Source organism: Dendrobates tinctorius, unplaced genomic scaffold (genome assembly GCF_039654945.1).
Source record: "Dendrobates tinctorius isolate UK_male_01 unplaced genomic scaffold, ASM3965494v1 ptg000086l, whole genome shotgun sequence".
Taxonomy (NCBI): Eukaryota; Metazoa; Chordata; class Amphibia; order Anura; family Dendrobatidae; genus Dendrobates; species Dendrobates tinctorius.
Window position 1 is genome coordinate 70,357,555 of NW_027361754.1, and position 27,117 is coordinate 70,384,671.

Genomic DNA, 27,117 nt, shown 5'->3' on the forward strand with positions numbered 1-27,117 from the left:
AATTTGCTATTACTAACCGTAGTTAGTTACTCTGCCCGGGCAGCGCCGGGCTCATCAGCTAGTATACCTAGAAAGAGAAAAATCAGACAAACTGAACATTTGGAAGTGGTCTCTTAATTTTTGCCAGAGCTGTAGCATCCGACAGGACCTTCATTTTTATCTCTATTATTGAGACCTTTGCTCCTTACGGTCGCCACTGCCTGCAATCAGCTGAAAGGGACATTTAGGCTGACTATACACATTAAAAGGCCATTGAACGGCTGTCACCTGAATATCTGTTCAGTTAACAGCCATCTACGATGACTCCCCCGAAAGCAGGAACGCTCATTAGGCCTACCACTCCTGTGTTCTTTATGAGAAAGCCGCTAACTGATACGTCGACCAGCGGCTAATCTCAAAGAGAACAATGCGACCAATACTCCGAAATCATGCCTCATCTACACCAATCCAGAACGTCAGTCAACCGGCAATTCAATACACATTAGACGGGAGGCTGAACCAGTCGATGTTGCCGACATAAATCTAATGTGCATGGCCAACTTTAGGAAGAGCACACTGACCTGCTGTCTGCAAATTAGGAAACTCTCCAGTGCAACATACAAGCTACCTTGTAAGTCAATATGGTAAGCTTATAAAATCTGTCAGCCCAAACTCATAGTATACACGAAGCACATAGACTTTATAAACTCTATAAAAACAGAACTTTTAAGAATCGCTGCCTTCATTTTCCATAAATGAAGTTTAAGCAAATGTGCTTTTGGCAGCTCGGTGTACCCCGGGTGTGGCCAAGAGCCTCATTGCCCTGTTCGTCTCACTGGATTTGTATCCGCCCCCCCCTCCTCCTTCTACACCGATTGACAGCGCTGATGTGAGCATTTTCTACAGACTGTGCTCTCTTCCAGGCAAGTCAGCACTGTTAATAACCAGTGAGGGAGGAAGGGCACATAAAGCCAGTGGGCAGGACAGTGCATGGAGCCTCTCGGCCACACCAAGGGTGTACCGAGCACTCCAGTTTGCAAATTTGATTAACCTTCAGTTTCTGTAGAATGAAGGCAGCAATTAGAAGACTAATGTTATGATTTTTATATTGGATATAAGTCTTACAAGGCTGTGTGCTAAGATTATACTTAGACTCCTTTTAAAAGAAACTTGAAAGACGACTATGAATATTAGTCCAACAAGACACTTTTCTGTTGAGGGGTGTGTGTGTGTGTGGGGGGGGGTTCTTGCTCCTTGTCAGATGTATGCTGTACATCTTATAAAGGTCAGCGACCATCAAAATATTATCCCTAAAAGTGGTGAGAGAGATCATGTCATTAGCGGCCTCTTACCCATATTCACGGTTGTGGATGTTACACGTGTCCCTATGCGCGTTTCGTGTCGGCTTCCTCAGGGGACCCTTGAAACAAAACTATGAATAGTAGTCCAACAAGACACTTTTCTATTGGGGGGGGTTCTTGCTCCTTGTTAGTGCTAAGTAGGGTACTGGTTGGCAAGAAGAATTATCCTAGAAGACTGTAGACGCAGACAATGTTCCAATGGGAAAACAATGAAAATGAGCTGCCTTCCAGAAGGAAAAAAAAGAGGGTATCCTTAGTACAAATACATAACTACCCTATAAGGCCTCTTTCACACTTCCGTTTTTGACCATCAGTCAAAATCCACCAGTTTTAGAAAAAAACGGATCCGCCATTTTTTTTGGCGGATTCGTTTTTTTTCCCCCATTGAGTTGCATTACCGGCGGATCTTGACGGATGGCCATCCGTTGGATCCGTTTTTTGCGGAGTCGCCAAAATGTTTGCGTCCTCCGGCATGCCTGGACGGACTCTGCAATGTTTTTTTTTGCTGTAGGATCCACATTTTACAGTGCGCATGCCCGGAGAAAGGAAGTCAGCCAGGGATTTAACCCTGAAATTCATTCTCTCTCTCGTCCCCGGACTGCGGTTCCTTTAAAATTCTTCAGCCAACGGATCCGTCAAAAAACCGGACCGCTGACATCCCTTCACTTCAGTTGACAACGGATCCGCTTTCCGACATTTTGGCAGATTTTAACTGATGACAAAAAACTGAAGTGTGAAACAGGCCTAAGTCCATGTCCACCCCACGTCACTGAGTCTGAGCATCATTGATTGCTCTTAATAATATTGTATGGCTACAAAGCATATACCACCTCTTCTGACATGTCTGTTTTAATAAAGACTTGTTATGCCCAAAAAATAATTCTGGAGCATTTCTGGTAGCATCCTTTTATTAGAAATGAATGAATAAGTTAACAAGTGAGCATTACCAATTGGTAGGGTCATCCCTGCATAGTCTGACACAGGGTGTCTCATCTAGGACCTTATTGGTACATAGACAGGAGTGTCTGAAAATCACTGTGTGCACTTTGTCGGCAATTATCAGAGCTCAAATTGACAAAAACAGAGAAAGCTGCGCATGTGCAGCCACCTCCTCATTTATTTAAGTGTGCATGAAGCCCATTTTTGAAGATATATTTGTGATCCTCCTTCATCTATTGAACATTCATAGTGTGTCCTGTCTATATGGCATAAGTGTTCTGGATGGAGACACTTACAACAGGGGGGCCAGAATCTTGGATGGATATACATGAACATATAAACAAGCCCATGGGAGCTGGAAGTACATATGAGTTTTATGAGAGTTTGGTCAGAGGGTCAGTTTTTTATCATGAGAGTTTCATCAGCTTTTCTCAGATGAAAAAGTGGAACAAATGGAGATTTACAAGGTTCTCTACCAAACAGGTCGTGAGGATGGACAGCATATGGAAGGCATCCAATTTTTTTTTCAAGAATGTATAGTTTTGCATTGGCAAGTTTGATCCGAGACTTGGTTCAAAATTGAACAAGTCTGTGTCATTCTGTGAGTATCATTGTTGCAAAGAAAATCATGGACATGTGAAGAGCTCCAGAATATAATAGGTATGCGTTTGTGAAAGCCACGGATAGCGTTGGTGGGAGAAAAACTGATGTCTGATGAGAGATAAAGGGATCAAGGTATTGGGTAAAATGTTAGTTCTGTTATTATCTTGTCAGAGGGTGGCGGGGGGGGGGGGGGGGGGGCTGTAAACTGATTAACTCTTTTTGAGTCACCAACAAATGCATTGACTAAAACCACTTAAAAGGCAATATGCAAACATTTCCAGCAAAGGGTGGAACGGCATAAAATAAACCTATGGAGTTGTAATGTGAAGTGCTGAAAAAATAAAAAATCTTTGTTCACACAGTACAGTATTCTATGAAAAAGTAACGTGAACCATGAAGAGGCGGATTAGTCACTAATAAGCCACATGCACAGATGCAGAACTGTTGCTTTAACATACACCTTCTGTTGCGCAAAAAAATGAAATGCTATACTATACGTTCCTTTGAACATAATGGAGAGATACTTTGCCCCAAATGGGCCTTATCCTGGATATCTGAACAGATGTTGATTAGCTCTGCATGGGACACATGAAAGCGCAGATATTTTATAAGCTCCTTAGACACACTTAACGCTCTCACATTCTAATATGGAACAAAATCTCCCAGAGATAAATCTTTTTCCCTTTTATACTGCAGGAAATCTCCAAATCATCAGAATTTATTTAAAATGGCACCAGAGTTCCTTTCAATCTCTCTCTTGCGAAAACCTCTTCGGTTACCACTGTGTTACAATGTCTTGGGCCAGAGTAATGAATTAGGTTGCAAAATAAATAATGCAGTGGCCATTATGGGTTGTATCAGAGTCCAGTTGCCCTGATAAAATAATTCACATTTTGATTAACAATTAGGAAAGATGCAGGAACTTTTTCATGTCCTCCTTACTACATAATACACTACGTTTTATATTATATATAAATATATACCGTATTTTTCGGACTATACGACGCACCGGACCATAAGACGCACCCCAATTTTCAGAAGGAAAATAGGGAAAAAAATAATAATGTGTCAAATGGGGGTCCGTCTTACAGTCCGAATTCAGCTTACCTGGGAAGGGATCCGGCACAGGTGGAGGAGTGGTCACAGGGGTCCTTCAGTGGTCCAGGCTGGTGCGGTGGCTCTGTGCTGGGGCAGGTGGGCTGTGCTGGGGCAGGTTGGTTGTGCTGGGGCAGCTGGGATGTGCTGGGGCAGCTGGGCTGGGGCAGCTGTGCTGGGCTGGGGCAGCTGGGCTGGTGCAGCTGTGCTGGGGCAGGTGGGCTGGGCTGGGGCAGCTGGGCTGGGGCAGGTGGGCCCTGTGGGGTGAGGGTGGCGGCGGCTCCACCGGCATTTCCTCGATGCCCGGAGATTTGAATCTCGTCTCCCGAGATCTGGGGACGAGATCTGAACCTGCGCATGCGTCGTCCCCGGACCGGCGGCCATCTTCCCGGCGTCCATGTTCCTGGAGGCCACCGCAACATGGCGGCAGCCAGCAACGCATGTGCGGGGGCCTCCGGGCTTCGAGGAAATGCCGGCGGTGCCCCCCACGGAACACAGAGAGCCGCTACCCCTGCACCGGAGCACAGTCCGCTGCCACCACCGCAGCACAGAGCCCCGCAGCACCCGCACCAGCCATGGACGGATATAAATAAATTGCTACCATAAGACGCACCCCCCACTTTCCCACAAAATTTTTTGGGGAAAAAGTGCATCTTATGGTCCGAAAAATACGGTACACTCAAACATAGATACACATACAGTGGGGTAAATAAGTATTTGTTACACTGCTAATTTTGCAGGTTTTCCCACCTACAAAGAATAGAGAGGTCTGTAATTTTTATCGTAGGTACACTTCATCTGTGAGAGACAGAATCTTAAAAAACAAAACTGAAAATCACATTGTATGATTTTTACATAATTAATTTGCATTTTATTGCATGAAATAAGTATTTCATACAATAGAAAAACAGAGCTTAATATTTTGTACAGAAACCTTTATTTACAATTACAGAGGTCATTTTCTGCAGTTCTTGACCAGGTTTGCACACACTGCAGCAGGGATTTTGGCCCACTCCTCCATACAGATCTTCTCCAGAACAGGTTTCGGTGCTGTCGCTGGGCACCTTTGAGTTTCAGCTCACTCCAAAGATGTTCTATTGGGTTGAGGTCTGGAGACTGGCTAGGCCTCTCCAGGCCGGACCTTGAAATGCTTCTTCCGGAGCCACTCCTTAGCTGCCCTGACTGTGGGTTTCAGGTCATTGTCATACTGGAAGACAGCGCCACAAGCGATCTTCAATGTTCTTACTGAGGAAAGCAGGTTGTTGGCCCAAATCTTGCAATATATAACCCCATCCATCCTCCCTTCAATACGGTGCAGTTGTCCTTTCCCCTTTGTTGAAAAACAACCCCAAAGTATGATTTTTCACAACCATACTTCACAGTTGGGAAAACGTTCTTGGGGGTTGTACTCATCCTTCTTCCTCCAAACACTGCAAGTGGAGTTGATACAAAAAAGTTCTATTTTGGTCTCATCTGACCATATAACCTTCTCCCATGCCTCCTCTGAATTATCAGGATTTTAATTGATGATGGCTTAGTGTGTTACTAACGGTAATGTTTGAGACTGTGGTCCCAGCTCTCTTCAGGTCATTGATCAGGTCCTCTTATGTAGTTCTCAGCTGATTCCTGACCTCTCTCAGAATCATCCTTACCCCATGATGAGAGATCTTGAAGGGAGCCCCAGACCGAGGAAGATTCACAGTCATCTGGTGTTTCTTCCATTTTCTAATAATTGTGCCAATAGATGTTGCCTTCTCACCAAGCTGCTTGCCTATTGCCCTGTAGCCCATCTCAGCCTTGTGGAGATCTACAATTTTGGTTGGAGTGTAATTGATTGTGTGGACATTTATGTTTTATACAGGTAACGAGGTCAAACAGGTGCAATTAATACAGATAATGAGTACAGATTAGGAGGGCTTCTTAAAGAAAAACTAATAGGTCTGTGAGAGCCAGAATTCTTGCTGGTTGGTAGGGGAGCAAATACTTATTTAATGCAATAAAATGTAAATTAATTATGTTAAAACCATACAATGTGATCTTCTGGTTTTTATTTTTAGATTCTGTCTCTCACAGTTGAGGTGTATCTATCATAAAAATGACAGACCTCTTCATTTTTTGTAGGTGAGAAATCTTGCAAAATCCGCATTGTATCAAATACTTATTTTCCCCACTGTGTATATGTGTGTGTATATTTTATATATTATATAACACACAAGCACCCACATATGCAGATATAGCCATGACTGCTCAGCTTGCTGGGGGAGGGAGGGGAACACACCCAGCAGCAAGGGGTATTCGTCAGGCAAATACAGTGCCCACGAGGTAGACCTCTACCCCAATAAAGAAGCGGCACGGCAACTACACTTCAGTTTTACAGATGGCTTTTTTATACTCTACAAATTCAGTAAAACACCAACCCTGGCTGACAACCTAAAATCCTCTCGCGAATTCCCCGAAATTTTGAACCAAAAAAATCAAATTGTCACACCAAAAAGGCGAATTCGTATGATGCTATTTCCCCAGAGGCAGCTTCTGTGACATACGCGTCTTTCCACAAGGCGGCAGAATTAGTCCGCACAGCCGGGCCCGGCGCCCTGCTAGCTAAATCAGACATAGAATCGGCTTTTCGCCTTTTACTTGTGCACCCTGAATACTTCCACCTAGTAGGTTGCAAGGTGGACCAGCACTAATATTTTGATATGTGCTTGCCGATGAGATGTTCCATTTTGTGTCACTATTTAGAGCTATTCAGCACTTTCCTGGAATGGGTAGTCCGTTACGAAACAGGCAGCAATTCTCTGATTCACTACCTTGACGATTTTTTGTTTGTCGGCCCCAAAAATTCTAAACTCTGCTCCTTCCTCCTTGAAAAATTTAAATTTATATCACAGCATTTCGGCGCACTGCTATCACCCGAAAAAACAGTTGGACCATGTAATGTACTGCCTTTAACTGGCATCGAATTAGACACCAATTCGATGGTATTTCGCTTACCCGCCGAAAAAATACAGAAAACACTGCAGATGTTGGAAGGTTTCCTGTGAAGTTAAAAAAGTCACCCTCCAACAGATGTAGTCCCTGCTGGGTCTGCTGACATTCTCTAGCCGCGTAATTGCCAACTAGCGTTGGAAACCAAGGGCATTTCCCAGCCGGGCCACAGAATTAGGCTTACTCGCCCGTTAAAAGCAGACTTGTTAGTCTGGAAGACGTTCTTGCAAACCTACAATGGCCATACATGTGTCATGGCAAAAGAAACATCAAGCAAGGACCTAGGGCTTGTGGTAGGGGTGAGTAACAGAGAAGGTTTTGCAGCAATCCAGGCCTGTGGGAAATCTTTGCAATAGAAGCACCAGTGGAGCTATGGGGTACTCAGTTGAGAAACGCAAACATTCGATTTCAAATGAAAAATATCAGAAACTCAAAGAGCTTAAACCATATGTCATCTACATCCTCGCCCATACTCGCTCTTTTACGCCGGCTAGCGCTGCTATGTTTGAAAAACAACATCTGGTGTCGAGCCACATTAGTGGCAGAGGCAGACGATAATCTCATTAACTCACTGTTATCTTCCGATTGGCAGGTCTTCAGAGTCCTTCTCCCCAATGCGCAACCATCTGGTATCCAGTGTCCTCCATCCCTATGGGACACAGTGGCCAATCACTGATGCCCTTAATCCGTGCCTCTGTTACACCGGCTATCTGGCAGGTCTATGGTAAGGCTTGGGAGGAGTGGCGCTCTTTAATTCAGGGTAGGCCCGTTGATAAGTGCAACTGAGCAAGAGGCGAAGAGACGATGGAATTTTTGGTTCAGCTCATGGAAAGAGGGGCTTCAGGTACACCGGCGCAATGTCAATTATCGGGAATAGACTTTTTCTTTCAACTATTGGGGTGGGCTGATGCAGCAAAGTTCTTTTTCATCAAACAGGCAATTTAAAGGCTGGAAAAGGCTTCAACTGAGTCAGGAATGTCATCGCCCCATTTCATTGAGATTACTGCATGACATTATTTCAATATCCACATCGGCATGCAAGTCGCAATACGTGGCAATCCTCACATCAGCAGCTTTCGCTTTTGCTATTTTCCTCGCACTGCACATTAGCAAGTTGTTGCCGCGGTCAAAAACAGCGTTGGAAGGCTGTTTAATTATTGAGGACATAGTCATATGCAGCGACGCTCTGCACATTTGAGTGCGAAAATCCAGGTGCGATCTCACCGGTCGGGGCTTGTGGGTCCTGGTTAACTCAGCAGATGGCCCAGTATGCCCACTAAAAACAGTCAAACGCTACGGGTTAATAAGACACGCAAGCACATTTTTTCTCTCAGATACAGATGGTTCCCCTCTTATCAAGTATCAATTTCAGGCAATTTTCAAGCTATGCTTCGAAAAAAACGGCGCTAATCCGAAGGAATACGGGATGCATTCTTTGTGAATTGGGGCAGCCACCGAAGCAGCAAGGGCAGGATATCGGAGGCCGAAGTGCAGAGAATGGGTCGATGGAAATCCGCATGCTTCGTCAGATATATAAGTCCTGATTTACTCAAGTAACACAATTTGTATCTTACAGGCGTAGAAGTTTGGGTTTTAGGACATTCATATGTCTACTGGGCAGCAAAACGGGCCAAGCTTCGGCATTGAGGAAAAAAACTAGGCTTCCCGAGTCTAGAAGTCAACTGGAAAGGTATCAGAGGACTGCAATAGCGACAGGTGATCCAGGAGGGCTAAACACCCGGTAATAATAGTGATACACGCTGGCGGCAATGATCTTAACAAAAGCAAAATCCCCAAACTCTACACAATAATGACAACAGACATTGAATGTTTTACCTGTTTACTCACAGATATGGTATTGGTGAGGTCAAAGATAGTACCATGAGCCGTATGGCGTGGAGCAAGAGATGAAAAAGCCATAGAGTGCGCAAGGAGAAAGATCAACGTGCGAATGTTGAAATTCGTGAGGAGTAAATGTGGTATTGTGGTTCGTCACCACCAGCTGGAAGGCGATAACTTGGCACTAATGAGACCGGACGGAGTTCACCTAATGGACACTGGTCTCGCTATATTTTTGTACGGCTTGCAGGACGGAGTCGAACAGGCCCTAATGTTGGATGGGTGGGGGTCAGATTCCTGAGTAGGTCATACACATGATCCTCTGTGGCGGAAGATGGGGAGGAGGGCAAAGGTTCGTAACCGCTCTTTGGCCAGCTCGCCTGTCGATCGTGGACAGGACCTCGGCTATGAGCCCGTTATGAAATGTAATTGTCTTTCTCTGCTTTTGCAATTAATAAACTGTGATCAACCTGATTAAACCTATCTAGGCCTGGCTGTGTTCTATTACGGGGTTGGTGGGAGGGAGGAAGGCACTGTTTAAGACATATGGATCTCCGCAGTCTGAGCTAGGGGGAAAAAAAAAAGTACAAACATGCCACCTCCAGGTGCAAAAAGATCTAGATGGGTTTGGTGCCTGATGAAGTCACCTATCCAGAGTTGAAAGGTGTAGTGGAATGAACTTTATACCTCCAACTTCATGCCCATTTGTTATACTGTTTAAGAATAAAATATTCATTTACTCTCCATTCCGCTGGATTCACTTTGTAATTCCATCTGAACTTCCACAACCGGTAGCGCCCAGAGCTCAGTATTATTTCTCCAGAGTTCATCTCAAACAATTAAAAGCTCAGCTGTGCTGTCCTGACTTTTTGAAAACAATAATTTGACACATTTAGAAACAGTAAAATACAGAAGGTTTTATAATTTGGATTAAGGACCCATAAAGTCAAAAAAGACTGCATCCCAAAAAAGTGACTCATCCTTATTCAAATCCTAGTTTAATCGGATGAGAATCCAAGTGGAAAATGTTAAAATGTGAAGATATAATAGAAGAAAAGAGAGAGAGAGACAGCCGAGCTAAATCCAAGTAGGGTGAACTTTATTTAACCTGCCCTTGTGTGCCAATTTAAATATGCTGAATCTCTTCACTTAAAGAAGGCATTTTACCCACTGCGTGCACTAGGATACATGGAAAAGCCATTACCGGCATAAACATCATCACTATAAAACGGAGAAAAAAAAGTCATAAAATGGCCAAACCAGATACAACCCATAAACAGCTTATGCTTCCAACTCATGCAGTCTTTTAAGAGTCTTCAGGTCTTTAAAAAGTTAAAGGGAATAAAAAGTGAATAAACGAAACCAGGACAACACGACAGAAATCTGCTTCTAATGATAAAACCCACCCAAACTAGAGACAATACCATTTACGCACATTAGCTACTTCATGAATAGATGGTGCCTGAAGGTCTTCAAAATGACATAGCTTATTTATAGGTTTCTTTAAACTCTTGGCATCACAGTAATTTTTTGGCCTTTATGACAGGCTATATATTTTTTACTTCATTTTTTTTTTACTGTGCTGTTCCACGAGCCATAACTTTAGTTTTTTAGCAATGTAGTCATACAAGGGTTTTTTTTTTTTTTTAATTCAGGATGGGTTGCCTTTGCCAGTGGCATCATTTTGGGGCACACCTAACTTATTAACCCTTTCTAAAAAGGAATATAAACAAGACAGCAATTGTTCTACAGTTTTATTTTTCTGTCTAAATGTTTCTGCTATTCGCTGCGCTGCATAAATAAGTTAACTTTATTCTTTCGATCGAAACGATTACAGCAATATTACATTTCTATGGTTCTATTTAGTTATTTTTTATACTACGGTAGTTTATATATTTGCAGAATTAATAAACTCTTTGAAAGAATATGGCGACCCCCCCCCCCCCCCCCCACATAAAAAAAAAAAAAATACTTTTTTTTCCCTCTGGGTCCCCCTCATCGAGGTCTCACAGGCTATTGGCGAAGAAACACAAAATAATGAACTCTAGTGGCAAGTGATTGTCTCCAAAGTCACCTCCAAATACAAATGTCTCCTGCAGGAACTTCAGGACCCATTACTATATTAGCGCTCGGACACACTGGAGGATCTGACCGGCATGAAGTCATTTTTCTAGCCAGCCACAATCAGAATAACGGGAACTTTGGCTTGTCTGAGTAGCCAAAGACAACACTTTCGTGCGCACTATTCTGCCATTGCTCAATGTCTTGCATTTTACTTATTTTGCTCATTACGGTGTTGACAATGAAATGGAAGTTGTGTTGTTTTTTATACAGTGGATCTATCCTTGATGCAGGCCTCATCACATATTGTCTACAGTCTACGCTGGAAGACCAGACAGATAAGGACTGGCCCAGTTTCCCAGAGGAAATTCTACAGGATGTCCTGTTCCTTCTCTCTTCAACAAAATGTTTCCCAAGTAGAAGCCTGGTGAAGAACATGAAGATAACAGTGACATTCTTAATGACTATAGCTTAGACATATGCCAGACAAGAGTATGATGTTTGAATGGGGGCGCACTCCTGTATATATTAGACCAGCCATACACATTTGATGGCTGTTGGCCGAAAGATCGTTTGGCTGACAGCCATCTAAGCCGACTCTTCCATACACAGGATGATCGCTCGGCTGAGCCCTCCTGTGTTCTCTATGAGAAAGCTGCCGGCTGACACCTCGGACCGGTCACTTATCTCAGGGAGAGCAATGCGATCAGCAGTCTGAAATCAGACGTGCCTGATCGAGATCATGCACAACCCATCATGTGGCTAGCACTCCTAAACACATTAGACTGTTGGTCAAAACCATCAACAATGGTTCCGGCCGACATACGTCTAATGTGTATGGCAAGTTTTAGCCATGGATCTCTAAACCAAACAGACTCTGCAATGGAGGAAGGCAGTTTGGGATACGGTGTTAACTATGGTCACGTCTGAAAATGTCAGAGTAAAAATTGTAGCTCGAAGAATTGTACTACGCAATTTAGAATGGCTTGATATATTTAGCAAATGGCCGGCCATGGATCTCGCTGTTAGTTTTGTGTCTACACTACATTCAACTTCAATCCAGCGTCACCGTTTCAGTGGTCACTGAAGCACCTGGACTATTTTGGCACACCCCCGCCATATTAATACTCAGCTTACCATAACCCTAGAACCATCAGTCCATTTCTGTAAATTTAGAAAAAGTCCTAACAGCTTCTCCATTTCGTGGTTTAGAAAATGTTGATCCTTAGATTTTATCAGCCTTTCCCTTTTTGGTCCCAGAACATATTCTGAGGACAATGAAGCCAATGTTTCTCTGGAAGGATTTGATTCTCGGGGTAGCGAGCTTCACTATATACAGGCTACTCCTAGATGAACTCTGTGTGCTGAACTTTACAACCTACTAGAAAACTGAACACTCCTTTATGTATGAGACTACGTAAAATATTTAGCTCACTCACGGGCCGTCATTTACCCCTGTACCATTGCTCAAAAGCCCTCTGTTCCCTCCAGTCATATAACGTTAATCTTTTAGGGTATGGGAAAATATAGACCTCACAGTAATATAGCATATCCTATTTCTCTCTTTTCACCCTTGTGGGGACATATGGACGGATTTCTTCAGAACCCTTTTACTTAAAACACTTCATTCTCCATCTTTCTTCAAAAACCTCTCATCTAATATCAAATCTGTTTGGAATACACAGTTATACAATATCCACATGCCAAGGCCTAATACACATAGACATTGATGTGATCCACATTTCTTATTACTGTATACCCAACTATTCTACACACAATGCTCATAATCGAGCACGCACAAGCCCAGAAAATCTTTTGTGGTCAGCAGCACAACTTCCAGGTTTGATCGGGAATGTGCTGCCGATGACATGCAAATGTATCCCAAATGTGGACCCAACGACTGTATTAACAGTTGCTCTACCTCATAATAAGATTTCTCTTTTTTTCAAAAGAGGTTACAAAAAAAAACCTGTACTCCCTTCTCTTGCTCCATCGCTACCGCGCTTTTGCTGTCCAGGTCTCTGCTGACAGTTTGATGCTGCAACTACAATGCATATAACCGCTGCAGCTAATCACAGATGTCAGCAGCTCATTGAGAGAAAGAGTACAGGGATTACTTGCAGCGGTCACAAGTTTAGTAGATGTAATTGTGACGTCACCTTTCAGATGGTCAACAAGACCTGAACAGCGGGTGGCGGAAAGGAAAGGTTAGAGCAGCAGAAGGGAGTACAGCTGAGTTTTTAGAAAAAAATTCTTTAATAATTAGACAATTGATCCTGCATTTTCTCCACTGTTTCAACCCCTGGATATTCACTCTGGAGAAAACTACAGCCAAACCCTATCCAAACAGCACAGGTTGATGAGGGCTGTGCAGAGAAATTCAGCGTGGCTCCATGCAGTTGGTTTGGTGCTGTGGTTTCCTGCACAAAGGATGGCCAATCCACTTGAGAAAGCGGTGTTTGGAACATGCGAAACGCGCATTGGGGTCCTGCCATCCGACTCTTGGTTAGCCACCTATCCTTGGTAAGCTCTGCCCCTCGCCTACACCCAATACTTGATTACACTTATTTTCTATTATGCACTTATTATGGACTGGGACAGGGCTGACCAGGGTGCATTAACTGATATCTTTGCACACTTTTTGCCTTACTCCCCATGGGGATTGATATCTAGTCATGACATTTCCCATGATGTATGACCTTGCTGTATGTGTTGTTTATGCATCTCGTCACTTTATTCTATTGTCATTTTTAATACTATTTGTACATTTTTTCACTTTATTATTCGTCTATGTTTTCATGTATTTTGGAGTTGGTCTTTCTTTGTAGGGTTGGTCACAACTTGTGTTACCACCCTGGCATCTAGAATGCAACTGAGATTTCTATATTTACAAAGGGTGGCCAGTAGCAATGGGAGAGCGTGATCGGCACTGCCAGACACGCGATTGAGCACTGGGGTGCTTGATCGAGAAGTGCAGAGTATCACATCCCCGTAACGAGAGAGAGAGAGGGGGGATTTTTCAATCTTCCAGAAAAATGCTCAAGTTTGCTATTCACATCCATTATGCTCACTTCTCGAGTCAAGTATATCCGAGGATCCGATTTGTTAGAGTACCGAGCACATGAGCACTTCAGTGTTCGATCAACAGTAGTGGCCAGCAAAGGAAAAATAGTGAAGGGTGCAAAGTTATCATAGTAGTGTTGCATTCCTCTTAATTTTAGACTCATGGCGGGTCCCAGGTCTACTTTGATCATAAATTGTTGGTATATCCTAGCCACTTTATAAAATAGGAAGCCATTTTAAGAGGAGGATATGAATACTGTGCTCTTCATAATGAACACAGATGGAAATAAGGTCTATGCACATTATAGCCACCCACTGCCGGTTGTTGCCTCCATTCCCGTAATGTCCACTACCTGATCGCTGACTATACTGAATTTTTAAACAGGCCTGCACTCATAGCTGTGCTACTAAAATATTAATCTTCGGCTTGGAGGGAGCCGGAATGTTGGAGCCTAGTGCGCTTCCAGGGACTGACAGTGACATATGGCCCATACGGTAGAGTCCTCCGGTAAACTCCTAAGCCCCGTGATACAGATCGGTAAAACAGACAGGGCATCTCTGGTGACTCCCTCCATAAATAAAGTGCAGACGAGTACCTTTGCAGCAGAGTTGGAAACGCCGTGTGTGACATTTCGGATTAAGCCGCCAACATTTCCATATTTTATAAGACCGGATACTCCTTCAGACACATCATTCAACAGGCCCATTGGATTGCCAAGGAAATCTACAGAGCCCAAAATCTTTGCCGCTTGGCTGAGCAACTCCTTTGAGACAATAAAAACAAGGAGGTTAGTCAGACAACTGTGACTCTGCAGCGCCATCACCTGCTCAGATGTGTGCACTCATATTTTAACCCCTTCCTTTTAAGATCAATTTTATTTTTTTTTGCCACTTTTCCCTCCCCTTTTTCCAGGAGCCAGGACTTTGTTATCTCTCCATCTCCATATGAGGCCTTTTTTTAGGGACCTGTTGTAGTTTTGAATCACACCATCTATTTTACCATATAATGTACTTAAAAAAGTGCAGTATATGATGAAATAACCCCCCCCCCCAAAAAAAAAAAAACAAAAAAAAAAACCCCACACATTTCAGCCGCTGAGTTGTGGTTTTTGGCTTTACAGTATTTATTATGCAGTGTAAAAATGACCTGGAAACATCATTTTTCAGGTCAGTTTGATTGCAGTAATAACAAATTTGCATTTTTTAAAAAAGAGGACAAAAATTCAGAAATTTGTAAATAAAAAAAAAAAAGTTGGTGTTGCCATTTTTTGAGAATCCCAAACAGCCGCAGCACATGCAGGGATTGTCTGTTTGTTAGGCAATCCCTGCATGTGTTGAGGCTGTCGACCAGCCAAATGACATGCAGGGGTGGGGGACATGAACGCAGTATTCGAGCATGCCGAAGATAGTCTATTAGCACATGAGCATGCTCGGATAACACCTTGTTCGAGCACACTCACTTATTACTAATCCTTAGGCTAGTTTCACACTTGCTTTTTTTTGCAGCGCGTTTTTCCCGCAAAAAAACGCATTGAAAAAACGCATACAAAAGCATACAACTGCTGCGTTTTTTTCAAGCATTTTTATGAGCATGCATGAAAAAAACGCAGCGTTTTTATGCGTTTGTATGCGTTTTTAGTGCGTTTTTACCGCGTTTGCGTTTTTTTCCAACATTAGGTGGCCCCTCACACTAACCCAAACCATGACTTTACTAACCCTAACCCTGACCCTAACCCTGACCCTAACCCTTAACCAAATCATACTTAACCCTAACCCAAACCCTAAACCCTAACTAACCCTAACCCTGACCCTAACCCTTAACAAAACCATACTTAACCCTAACCCTGACCCTAACCCTGACCATAACCCTAACCCTGACCCTAACCCTGACCCTAACCCTGACCCTAACCCTTAACCAAACCATACTTAACCCTAATCCTGACCCTAACCCTGACCCTTAACAAAACCATACTTAACCCTAACCCTGACCCTAACCCTGACCCTAACCCTACTTAACCCTAATCCTGACCCTAACCCTGACCCTAACCCTTAACAAAACCATACTTAACCCTAACCCTGACCCTAACCCTGACCCTAACCCTGACCCTAACCCTTAACCAAACCATACTTAACCCTAATCCTGACCCTAACCCTGACCCTTAACAAAACCATACTTAACCCTAGCCCTGACCCAAACCCCAACCCTAACCCTGACCCTAACCCTAACCCTAAACCCCCTTAACTAACCCTAACTCTAACCCAAACCCCTAAATTCCATGGTTAAAAAAAAAACGCATATGCAAAAAAACGCATACATGAGCATGCCAGTGCGCACATATGCGCATCCATAGGCTATAATGGCCATTTTTAGCGCAAAACGTGCGCATATGTGCGCATGCGCTTTTTTGCAGGGCCAAAAAATGCAACATGCTGCGTCTGGAAAATACAAACGCACACCCCAAAAAAACGCAGCGCATGAAAATCGCATACATGCGCTTACAAGCGCGCAGGTATGCGCACCCATGTTAAATATAGGGGAAAAAACGCATGCGCACATATGCGTTTTTTTCCAGCGCTAAAAAACGCAAATGTGAAACCAGCCTAAGTCATGCGGATAGGCGTTTTCCTATATTGATTCCCATGATGGCTACCTCCAACAGCTGACACTAGAGTCCCAGTTTTCTTCTTGTGATGAGGCTTTTAGCATTCTATTGAAAGTACTTCATTGTATTTAAAGGGGTTGTCCAGGCTCAGGGCTCAAGTCTGCAGTTATTATGTGACTGCAGACTTGGGAATCCTCACAGTGCACGATGTCAGGATTCTCCGGTGCCGGCGCTGGGATTGAACTCATTTGCCCACAAATATGCGATTTGCATACATGGGGTCACATTCCAACTAGAAGTGTCTAGCCACGCTCAATTCACTTACAGCAGATACGGAAAGTATTCAGACCCCTTTAAATTTTTCACTCTATGTTTCATTGCAGCCTTTTGGTAAATTCAAAAAAGTTCATTTTTTTCTCATTAATGTACACTCTGTACCCCATTCTTGACTGAAAAAAACCCCCCAGAAATGTAGAAATTTTTGCTAATTTATTAAAAAAGAAAAACTGAAATGTCACATGGTCATAAGTACTCAGACCCTTTGCTCATACACTCATATTTAAGTCACATGCTGTCCATTTCCTTGTGATCCTCCTTGAGATGGTTCTACTCTTTCATTGGAGTCCAGCTGTGCTTAATTAAACTGATAGGACTTGAGTTTTAAAGGCACACACCTGTCTATATAAGACCTCACAGCTCACAATGCATGTCAGACCAAATGAGAATCATGAGGTCAAATGAACTGGCCAAGGAGCTCAGAGACAGAATCGTGGCAAGGCACAAATCTGGCCAAGGTTACAAAAGAATTTCTGCAGTACTCAAGGTTCCTAAGGGCACAGTGGCCTCCATAATTCTTAAATGGAAGAAGTTTGGGACCACCAGAAGTCTTCCTAGACCTGGCCGTTGAGCCAAACTGAGCAATCGTGGGAGAAGAGCCTTGGTGAGAGAGGTAAAGAAGAACCCCAAGATCACTGTGGCTGAGCTCCACAGATGCAGTAGGGAGATGGGAGAAAGTTCCACAAAGTCAACTATCACTGAAGCCCTCCACCAGTCGGGCCTTTATGGCAGAGTGGTACGACAGAAGCCTCAGACATATGAAAGCCCGCATAGAGTTTGCTAAAAAACACATGAAAGACTTCCAGACTATGAGAAATAAGATTCTTTGGTCTGATGAGATGAAGATAGAACTTTTTGGTGATAATTCTAAGTGGTTTGTGTGGAGAAAACCAGGCACTGCTCATCACCTGCCTAATACAATCCCAACCAGGGGTGGATTAAGGGTAGCCAGGGCCCCGGGTTGTTCAAACTCTGTGGGCCCCCCGGTCATGTGACGGGGTCGGGAAGTCACTAGTTTTCATGATGCATACGGTGCATCAAGGGGCGGGAAGGGGTTAAATACTGAGGTAAAAAAAACTCACAAAATACTCAGCGTGTGCACGAGGCCTTATACATACTGAGGTAAAAACTCACCAAATACTCAGCGTGTGCACGAGGCCTTACAAATACTGGAAGGCTTTCACCCAACATCTAGTCCTGACTCACCTGTACCTAACATTGAAACCAGCTAATAGTCTGCAATCATCTGCTGACCTGGACCCATGACATGTCAGACAAGTTACTTCACATGAGTCACACAGAGGCTTCTGCTTCATGAACTTCCCCAGATAGAAGCAGCCTCCGATGTGCAGCCTGTGGCCAGATACACAGGAAGAGATGCTCCTCGTCACAGGCTGTGCCCAACATGTCAGCAGAGGGGTTAACGCCATAGACAAGTCGCCGTCTCCTCACACACTGGACACGAAGCTTCATCTGGTGACGAACAAGCGTCCATTGGGCAATGTTAGTCATGTCCCAGATATTCAGCAAATGTTAGGCTTCTCTGGGTCAGGCAAGTCTGGTAGACACCACGAAGAGAACCTCTTCCATATTTTATTATATATAGCGATAGTGACCGGTTTTCGGGATTTCTGGAGGGTCTTTATTACCACCTCTGATAAGCCCCTGGCCCTCAGGATCTGGGCTTCAGAAGCCAGGCCGCCAACCTCATTCCTCGGAGGCTTGGGTGATGTAGGGGGCCTTGCAAGAGAAGGTCGTCTTCCATGGGTAGGATGAATGGTCCGTCTACCACCAGCTCCGTGATCAGAGAGTACCAGCTCCTCCTTGGCCACAACGGAGCTACTAGGATGGTTGGGGTTTGATCGTCCCGAATCTTCTTCAGGGTTGCGGCAAGGATTGGGACTGGCGGGAAGGCGTAAGCTAGATGGAACCTCCACCTGTGGGCGAAGGCACCCACTCCCAGGGACCTGTCCCTGGGGTTCAGTGAAAAGTAGTTTTCCACTTGAGCATTCTCTCCTGAGGCTAATAGGTCCACCTCCGGGAAGCCCCACCTGTCGACCAGTTTCTTGAAGATTATTTTGCTCAGGGTTCACTCGCCAGGCTGGATACATCTTCTGCTTAGGAAATCTGCCTGAAGATTGGTGGTTTTACCCTTCAGGTGAATTGCCGTCAAAGAACTGAGGTGTTTTTCGGCCCAGGAAAATATTCGGTTTGAGAGGCCCTCCAGGCTGCTGGATCTCGTAACCCCCTGGTGCCTGAGATGGGCCACTGTTGTTATATTGTCTGAGTAGACTCTGATGTGCTGGCCCCGGACCAGGTGTCTTGCTGCCAGTAGAGCTTCTTCCACTGCCTTCAGCTCTCTGAAGTTTGAGGACTTTGCGCTCACTTTCTGGCTCCATAACCCCTGGAATGGGTGACGAGACACTACAGCTCCCCAGCCTTTTTTGCTGGCGTCTGTTGTTACCGTGACTAAAGGGGTCGGAGACCAGTTGATTCCCCTGCACAGGTTCTTGTGGTCCATCCACCATGCCAGCGAGGCTCTCACTACCCCTGGGGTCTGGACCTTTTTGTTCAGACAGGTGTGATCCCAATTCCAGTTTCTTAAGATATGGGACTGTAGCGTTCTGGAGTGGGCCTGTGCCCAAGGTACTGACTGGATACAGGAGGTCATAGACCCTAGTATGGACATAGCTGACCTGAGGGTCGGGGATCTCTGTTCCGTGAACTCTGAGATCCTTGATATTATGGATCTCTGGTGCTCCTCCGGGAGGAAGGACATTTGATTTTTTGAATCCAGTAGGATTCCTAAGAATTTCACCTCCTGGGAGGGTTGGATCTGTGATTTCTTTATGTTCGGGATCCATCCTAACGACTGGAGAATACTCAGGGTCTGAGTCACCTGTAGTTCCAGAGTCCGGTAGGAGGCTCCTATTATTAGTAGGTCGTCGAGGTAGGGTACAATACATATGCCCTGGCTTCTGATGTGGGACACAGCCTCCGTCATGATCCTGGAGAATACTCGAGGAGCAGATGATATCCCAAATGGAAGCATGTTGTATTGAAAGTGTCTTATTTCTGGACCCTGGTGGTCCGCGAACCTCAGATATTTTCTGTGGGAAGGATGGATGGGGATGTGGAAATAGGCATCCTTCAGATCTATAGTTGCCATAAAGTATGACTGCCCTATTAGAGGAATGGCGGTCTTTACCGACTCCATTTTGAATTTGTGGTATGCAATGTGTAGGTTGAGGCCGTTTAGGTTTATTATTATTCTCGACTCCCCTGTGGGCTTTCTTACTAGGAACAATCTGGAATAATGCACTCTTCCTTGCTCCTTCACAGGGACCCGAGAGATGGCATTTGACTGTAGAAGCTGCTGAATGCCGGAATTTAGAGCTGGGGTCTCCCAAGATGGTAGGGAGGTGACTCTTATACCCCGCGGGGGATAGGATTCGAGTTCTAGCAGTAGGCCCTCTCTGATCACACTGAGGACCCAGGGGCTGTTGTAAATCAACTGCCAAGCAGGAAAGAAACTCGAAAGCCTTCCCCCCACCGGGATCGAGTCATTGTTTTTCTTGGACTGCTGTTGCTGCTGCTGGGGGACCAGGATGTTCCTGCCTCTCCCTTTAGCGTAGCTCCATCTTCCCGTCTTTCCCTTCCCTCGTGGTTGGGATGACTGATTCTGGGGGGCTACTGCTCTGGAAGCACCTTCTTTTTGTCAGTGGCTTTCCCCAGAATTTCGTCAAAGGCAGGGACGAAGACATGTTCACCTTTAAAAGGTAAAGAGCATAGTTTAACTTTGTATGTAATGTCTCCGCTCCACGTCTTAAGCCAGAGGGCTCGTCTGGCAGAGTTTGATTGTACCATGGCTCTGGCAGAAGTACGGATCATCTCCATTGATGCATCTGCCAGGAAGCCCGTAGCTCTCTGCAAGATAGGGAGTGAGTTAAGGAGGTCACTCCTTGAGGTACCATGCGAAATATGGTTCTCTAGTGCCTCAATCCATTGAAAGAGGGACCTAGAGACACAAGTGGACGCAATTCCTGATTTTAAGGTGGCCACAGAGGTTTCCCATGTTTTCCTCAGGAGGCTTTCAGCTTTACGGTCCATCGGGTCTCTAAGCTGAGACGCATCATCAAATGGTAGAACCGTCTTCTTTACCACCCTTGCCACCTGGACATCGACCTTCGGGATGTCCCATTTAAACTCCTCTCCTTCCAGAGGAAATCTATGACGGAGCTCTGAAGGGGCCGAGTAGCGTTTCTCAGGGTATTCCCATTCCAGGGAGATCATGTCCGCTATGCTTTTATGAACTGGAAAGCCTGCTCGTTTAGGTCCTTCATATCCCCCAAACATGCGATCCTGTGCTGTTTGCGTGACAGGTTCATCTTCTAGGCCCATAGTGGCGCGTACTGCGCTAATCAACTCCTCCACGTACTCTGTGGAAAGGAGATACCTTCTAACGTCAGGTGCCCTAGAGGTCTCTGGTTGCTCCCAATTTTAGGAGCTCGAGTTGAATGATCTCTCCGACTCGGATTCTGAATCCTCCACCTGAATCCTCCGTTTTTTTGAAGGTGGTGAGCCCATAATCGGAGGGGGTGGAGGTGGGGACAGGACGGCTAAAGAGGTCTGAACCTGACGGGTGACCAAGCTGCGGATCTCGTCAATTAATGACGGGTGCTCGGCCCTGACCACTTTATCCGTGCATGCCTGACATAACTTTTTCTCCCAATTAGAGGGAAGTTTCGTACTGCATATGGCACATTAGGCCATTTTGATGGATGTATTGGTGCTTTTATGGGCAGACTTTTCTCCCTATAAGAAAGAGGGAGAGAAGTATTTTAAGGACCTCTATCCTGGATCGCACCACTAGGACCCACCCCAGGTAACACTCACTGTGGCTGGGGCAGCGCTGGGCTCTGCAGATGCAGGGCAGGAAGAACCGTCCATGACAGCAGGGGATTTGCCTTACCTGTCGGCGTCTTCCGGCAGGCTAATGAAGTGTTAACCCCGCCCTCAGCGCTTCAGCTTGATTCCCCCTCCTCATCCCTGGGTCCTGGAGCAGGCACAGCAGGTGCTGGCGAGCTCCGCGCGCTGGCAGCAGGACAGCGCGCCCTCCACATACCCCGGAAGTGACCCGCGCGTAACGTCACTTCCGGGTCTTTGCACAGCACGCAGGGGGAGGAGATGCCGGAGAGCTGCGGGAGGCCTTCGGCGAGGATCACTGGCCCGCTTTACTCCCCAAAGGGGAGCGCAGGAGGGCCAGGAACGGTCCCGAATGCAGGAGCAGACGGGAGCAGAACGGAGGAGGGGAGGCTGCACCACCGACCACCATTGCCCGGCTTTGAAACATCTACAGGTATGCTATAGCAGCCGGCCACACAGCACACCAGACCTCTCCATGCCCCATGGGGGACAGGAAATACACTGGTGAGAGGGAGGAGGGAGGGACCTTTTAACCTCTCGTGCTTCCTGTCCCCCATTAGGGCGTGGAGACGACCTCCTCCTATGCTGTCATGGAAGGTTGCTAGAGAAACATGGATTTTTGTGAGTACTCACCGTAAAATCCTTTTCTCCGAGACGCTCATTGGGGGACACAGGTACTGTGGGTGTATGCTACTGCCGTCTGGAGGCTGACACTAAGTATACAAAAAAAGTTAGCTCCTCCGCCGCCGCATACACCCTCGCCCCGATTGCGGGCGGAAACCAGTTTAGTGCAATAGCAGTAGGAGAACACAAACAATTTAGCCTTAAAGCAGAATACCATATGTCTGAAAAAGGACCACCCTAAATTAAAAAAGGAACTATATTCATTAAATAAACAAGAGCCAACTGGCTACTAGGGTGGGTGCTGTGTCCCCCCCCCAATGAGCGTCTTGGAGAAAAGGATTTTACGGTGAGTACTCACAAAAATCCATGTTTCTCCTTCGTCTCATTGGGGGACACAGGTACTGTGGGACATCCTAAAGCAGTCCCTGGGTGGGAAGTCAACTCACCAATTCAAGCCGCATGCCCTCCTGTCTAAAGGTGCGCCACTGCTGCTTGGAGAATTTTTCTAACCAGGCTCGTATTTGACGAAGCCTGAGTATGCACATTGTAATGCTTAGAAAAAGTATGCATTCTGGACCAGGTTGCCGCCTTGCATACCTGCTCTGCCGAAGCCTGGTGCCGAAGCGCCCAAGAGGCGCCCCTGCCCGAGTAGAGTGCGCCCCTATCCCTGCTGGAATCTGTGTGCCTCTAATACGGTAAGCCTCTTGAATAGTTAGACGAATCCATCTGGCTATGGTCGACCTTGAGGCTGCGAGCCCCTTCCTGCGCCCTTCGGGGATCACAAACAGTGAGTCTGTCTGGCGAAAAGGTGCCGTCTTCGACACGTACCTCCTGAGCGCTCTTACTAGGTCCAAAGTGTGGAGCGCCCTTTCCACCCTATGTACTGGCGCTGGACAAAATGAAGGCAGCACAATGTCCTCATTAATGTGGAAAGAGGACACGACCTTCGGCAGAAAGGGAGGAGCTGGTCTAAGGACCAGCTTATCCTTGTAAAAGGTAAGAAACGGTGCTCTACAAGATAGGGCTGCCAACTCCGAGACCCGCCTAATGGACGTTATGGCTACCAAGAATACGACCTTCCTGGAAAGGTATGATAATGAAATTTCTTGTAACGGCTCAAAAGGAGCTTCCTGCAGGACACTCAGGACCAGGTTAAGATCCCAGGAGTCTATGGGCGCTCTATAGGGGGGCACCAAATGAGAGATCCCTTGAATGAACGTCTTGACCTGCATATTAGTAGCGATCCTTCGCTGGAAGAGGACAGACAAGGCCGGTATCTGTCTCCTAAGGGAGCTTGGGGCCAATCCTGCATCTAGGCCTGACTGAAGAAAAGCCAGGATGTTGGGAACTGAGAAGGACAGTGGAGCAACCCCGTGCTCTTGACACCAACGAAAGAAAACCTTCCAAGTGTGATGGTAAATTTTCGCCGAGGTAGGCTTCCGGGCGCTAACCATTGTAGCAACCACTTCATGCCCAAACCCCGCCTGGGTCAGAATCCAAGATTCAACGGCCATGCCGTCAAACACAGGGCCCCTGAGTTCGGGTGGCAGATCGGCCCTGAGACAGTAAGTCTGGTCGTTCCGGCAGTACCTTGCCTGACGGGGCCAGTCTGGGGCCAGCAGAATTGCCGGAACCCCCTGTCTTGATTTTCATGATGACCCTCGGAAGTAGTGGCAGCGGGGGAAACAGTTATGGGAGCCGAAACTGGTTCCATGGTAGGACCACCGCATCCACTGCGATTGCTCGCGGGTCTTGAGACCGAGGGACAAACACGGCCACTTTGGCGTTTACCCTGGAGGCCATCAGATCCACGTCCGGTGTCCCCCACCGTTGGCAAATCTGCTGGTAGACTTCGGGGTGCAGGGACCATTCCCCGGCCACGACACCCTGCCGGCTTAGGAAGTCCGCTGCCCAATTTTCCACGCCTGGATTGTTTACTGCTGAGATTACCGAGTGGTTCCCCTCGGCCCAGCGTAGTACATGCTCTATCTCGCACATGGTTGCCCTGCTGCGCGTGCCTCCCTGGTGATTCACGTACGCCACCGCCGTGGCATTGTCCGATTGAATCCGGACAGGATGTCCTGCTAGAATGTGCTGGAAATGTTGCAGTGCCAACCGCACCGCTCGCATCTCCAGCAAGTTGATCGGGAGGCGTGCCTCCTGATGCGACCATTGCCCCTGAGCCGTGTGATGGCGAAAAACTGCTCCCCAACCGAGAAGACTCGCATCGGTTGTGATCACCAACCATTGATCTGGGGGAAAGGGTTTCCCCTGAAGAAGAGAGGAGTCGCGCGTTCACCACTGCAGTGACCGTCTGATTCAAAAGGACAACCTGCACTGATGATCGAGCGCGAATGGACTCCTGTCCCAAGATGTCAAGAGAGCGTGCTGCAGGGGACGAAGATGAAATTGGGCAAACGGAATGGCTTCCATTGCCGCCACCATCCTCCCTAGAACCCTCATCCCGAACCGAATGGTGTGAGGGCCTGGTTGCTGAAGTTTCCGAACTCTCTGCCAGAGCGCTCGAGCCTTGTCCTGAGGGAAAATTGCCAACCCTCAGGAGGTGTCGAAAATCATCCCTAGGAACGAAATCCTCTGAGCTGGGACAAGGGATGACTTCTTCCCATTGACCAACCATCCTAGGTGCGATAGGGTATCCAGCGTGATGTTGACATTTTCCTCGCATGCCCGAAAGGACGAAGATTAAACCAAGAGGTCGTCTAAGTACGGTAAAACCACAATGCCCCTAAAGTGTAGAATGGCCATGACGACCGCCATTACCTTTGTGAACACTCTGGGGGCGGTGACCAACCCGAAAGGCAGAGCTACAAATTGGAATGCCGACCATCGATTGCAAAACGTAGGAACCTTTGATGGGGGGAAAAATAGGGATGTGCAGGTAAGCATCCTGGACGTCGATCGAGGCCAAGCATTCTCCCTGCTCCATGGCCGATATGACTGAACGGAGAGATTCCATTCTAAAGTGCCTGATTCTGATGAACCTGTTCAGGGTCTTTACGTCCAGAACAGGCCTTACTGTCCCGTCCTTCTTTGGAACCGCGAACAGGTTGGAATAAAAACCTTGAGTTCTCTCCACTCTGGTACAGGGACAATGTCCCCGTTGCGCTGAAGTACCTTGATGGCCCCTAGCAACGCCTCTGCCCAGGATTCCGCTTTGGGAAGCCGGGAAAGAAAAAATAGTCTAGGAGGATGTCTGACAAATTCTATTTTGTACCCGGATGACACTAATTCCGCCACCCATGCGTCGCGTGCTACCGCGACCCAGACGAGACGGGTAACTGATGCCCCGAGTCATTTGGCTGAGGGCTTCTGGGACCTGGCCCCCCTTGACCTGGGCAGGCGGCCTCGCATCCTGCCCAGCGGGTTGGCTCTATACGTGACCTGACGCTCCTTGTCTTGGTTGTAGCGAGCTGGGGCGGCAGAACTGGCCGCTGCCATCCACCCGGGGCTGCGAAATGCTCGAAAGCGTGCCTGAGGCTGACTAAATGGCAGTTTAATTTTCTGCTGTGGTAGAAAACTGCTTTTCCCCCCCGTAGCATCTGAGATGAGTTTGTCCAATTTTTCCCCAAACAGGCGGCTACCCTGATAAGGCAGGGAAGTCAAGGATTTCTTGGAAATCGAATCAGCCCGCCATAGCCTTAACCACAGGGCTCTCCTAATGGCGACTGCATTCGCCGCCGCTAGTGCTGCGCTATTAGCCGCATCTAAGGACGCATTGATTAAATAGTCATCCACCATTGCGATCTGACCTGCTATCTCAGACACTTCCGTCGGCAGGTCTCTATCCTGTAGGACCTTATTTTAAGAATCTGACCATGACATCATGGCCTTGGCTACCCATGTTGCCGCAAATGAAGGAGAGAGTGCTGATCCTGATGCCTCATACACCGAGCGGGCCAAACTCTCTATGAGCCGATTAGTGGGGTCTTTAATGGAAGAAACACTAGGCACTGACAACAAAGTTCTTGAGGCAAAGCGTGACACTGGGGGATCCACAACCGGAGATTCCGCCCATTTCTTACAGAGCTCTGGTGCAAACGGATATCTCGTTTCTAGCGTTTTTTGGCCCGAAAAACGCTTGTCTGGACGTTTCCTGTGACGCTGCACTATGTCCTCGAACTCTGGATGAGTGCTAAACACTCTATGCGGTCGCCTGGCCTTCTTAAATGATACCTTATGACCTGAGGTTAGGGAGACGTCCTCCTCAGTACTCAAAGTCTGATTGACAGCTTCAATCAGACTGTCTACCGTCTCCCGACACCCCGGGGTATCCAGGTCCAGGGATTCCTCCACGTCATAACCTGAACTCTGCTCGCTCCCGGAAAATGGTGACGGTGAACGAGATGCCGCACTCACGGATGCCGAAGCACCAGAGGGGCCCGGAGACGCAGTGTGGGTTCTCTTCCTATGCATCTGCCTTGAGAGAGTGCGGCCCCTGCAGGCCGGAGGCTCCTGTGAGGTGGATGAACCTTCCCAGACAGGCGAGCCATCGTCTCTGCCCCTATCCGGGGCCTGAAGGGTCTCGATCGCCTTCGTAAGCAAAACCATGGACCGCGAGAGTGATAACGCCCATTCCGGGGGGTCCAGACCCCTGGGCTCCGTCGCAGGGGAGGGCTCCTGGGCGCGTTCGGAGTCACAGGCTTCACATAACTTAATAGTCTGCGCTCGTGGGAACATAA

The 27,117-nt window shown here is 46.7% G+C and overlaps 1 protein-coding gene across 3 annotated transcripts in view; it reads right to left on the reverse strand.

The window, feature by feature from the left end:
- VPS13D (vacuolar protein sorting 13 homolog D) overlaps positions 1 to 27,117 on the reverse strand; it is a 438,357-nt gene that overhangs the window by 107,426 nt on the left and 303,814 nt on the right. For all 3 annotated transcript variants that reach the window (XM_073585587.1, XM_073585586.1, XM_073585585.1), the window contains one exon: positions 14,525 to 14,692. In XM_073585587.1, the coding sequence (XP_073441688.1) occupies positions 14,525 to 14,692 (168 nt within the window). The remainder of the gene's footprint in view (positions 1 to 14,524; positions 14,693 to 27,117) is intronic.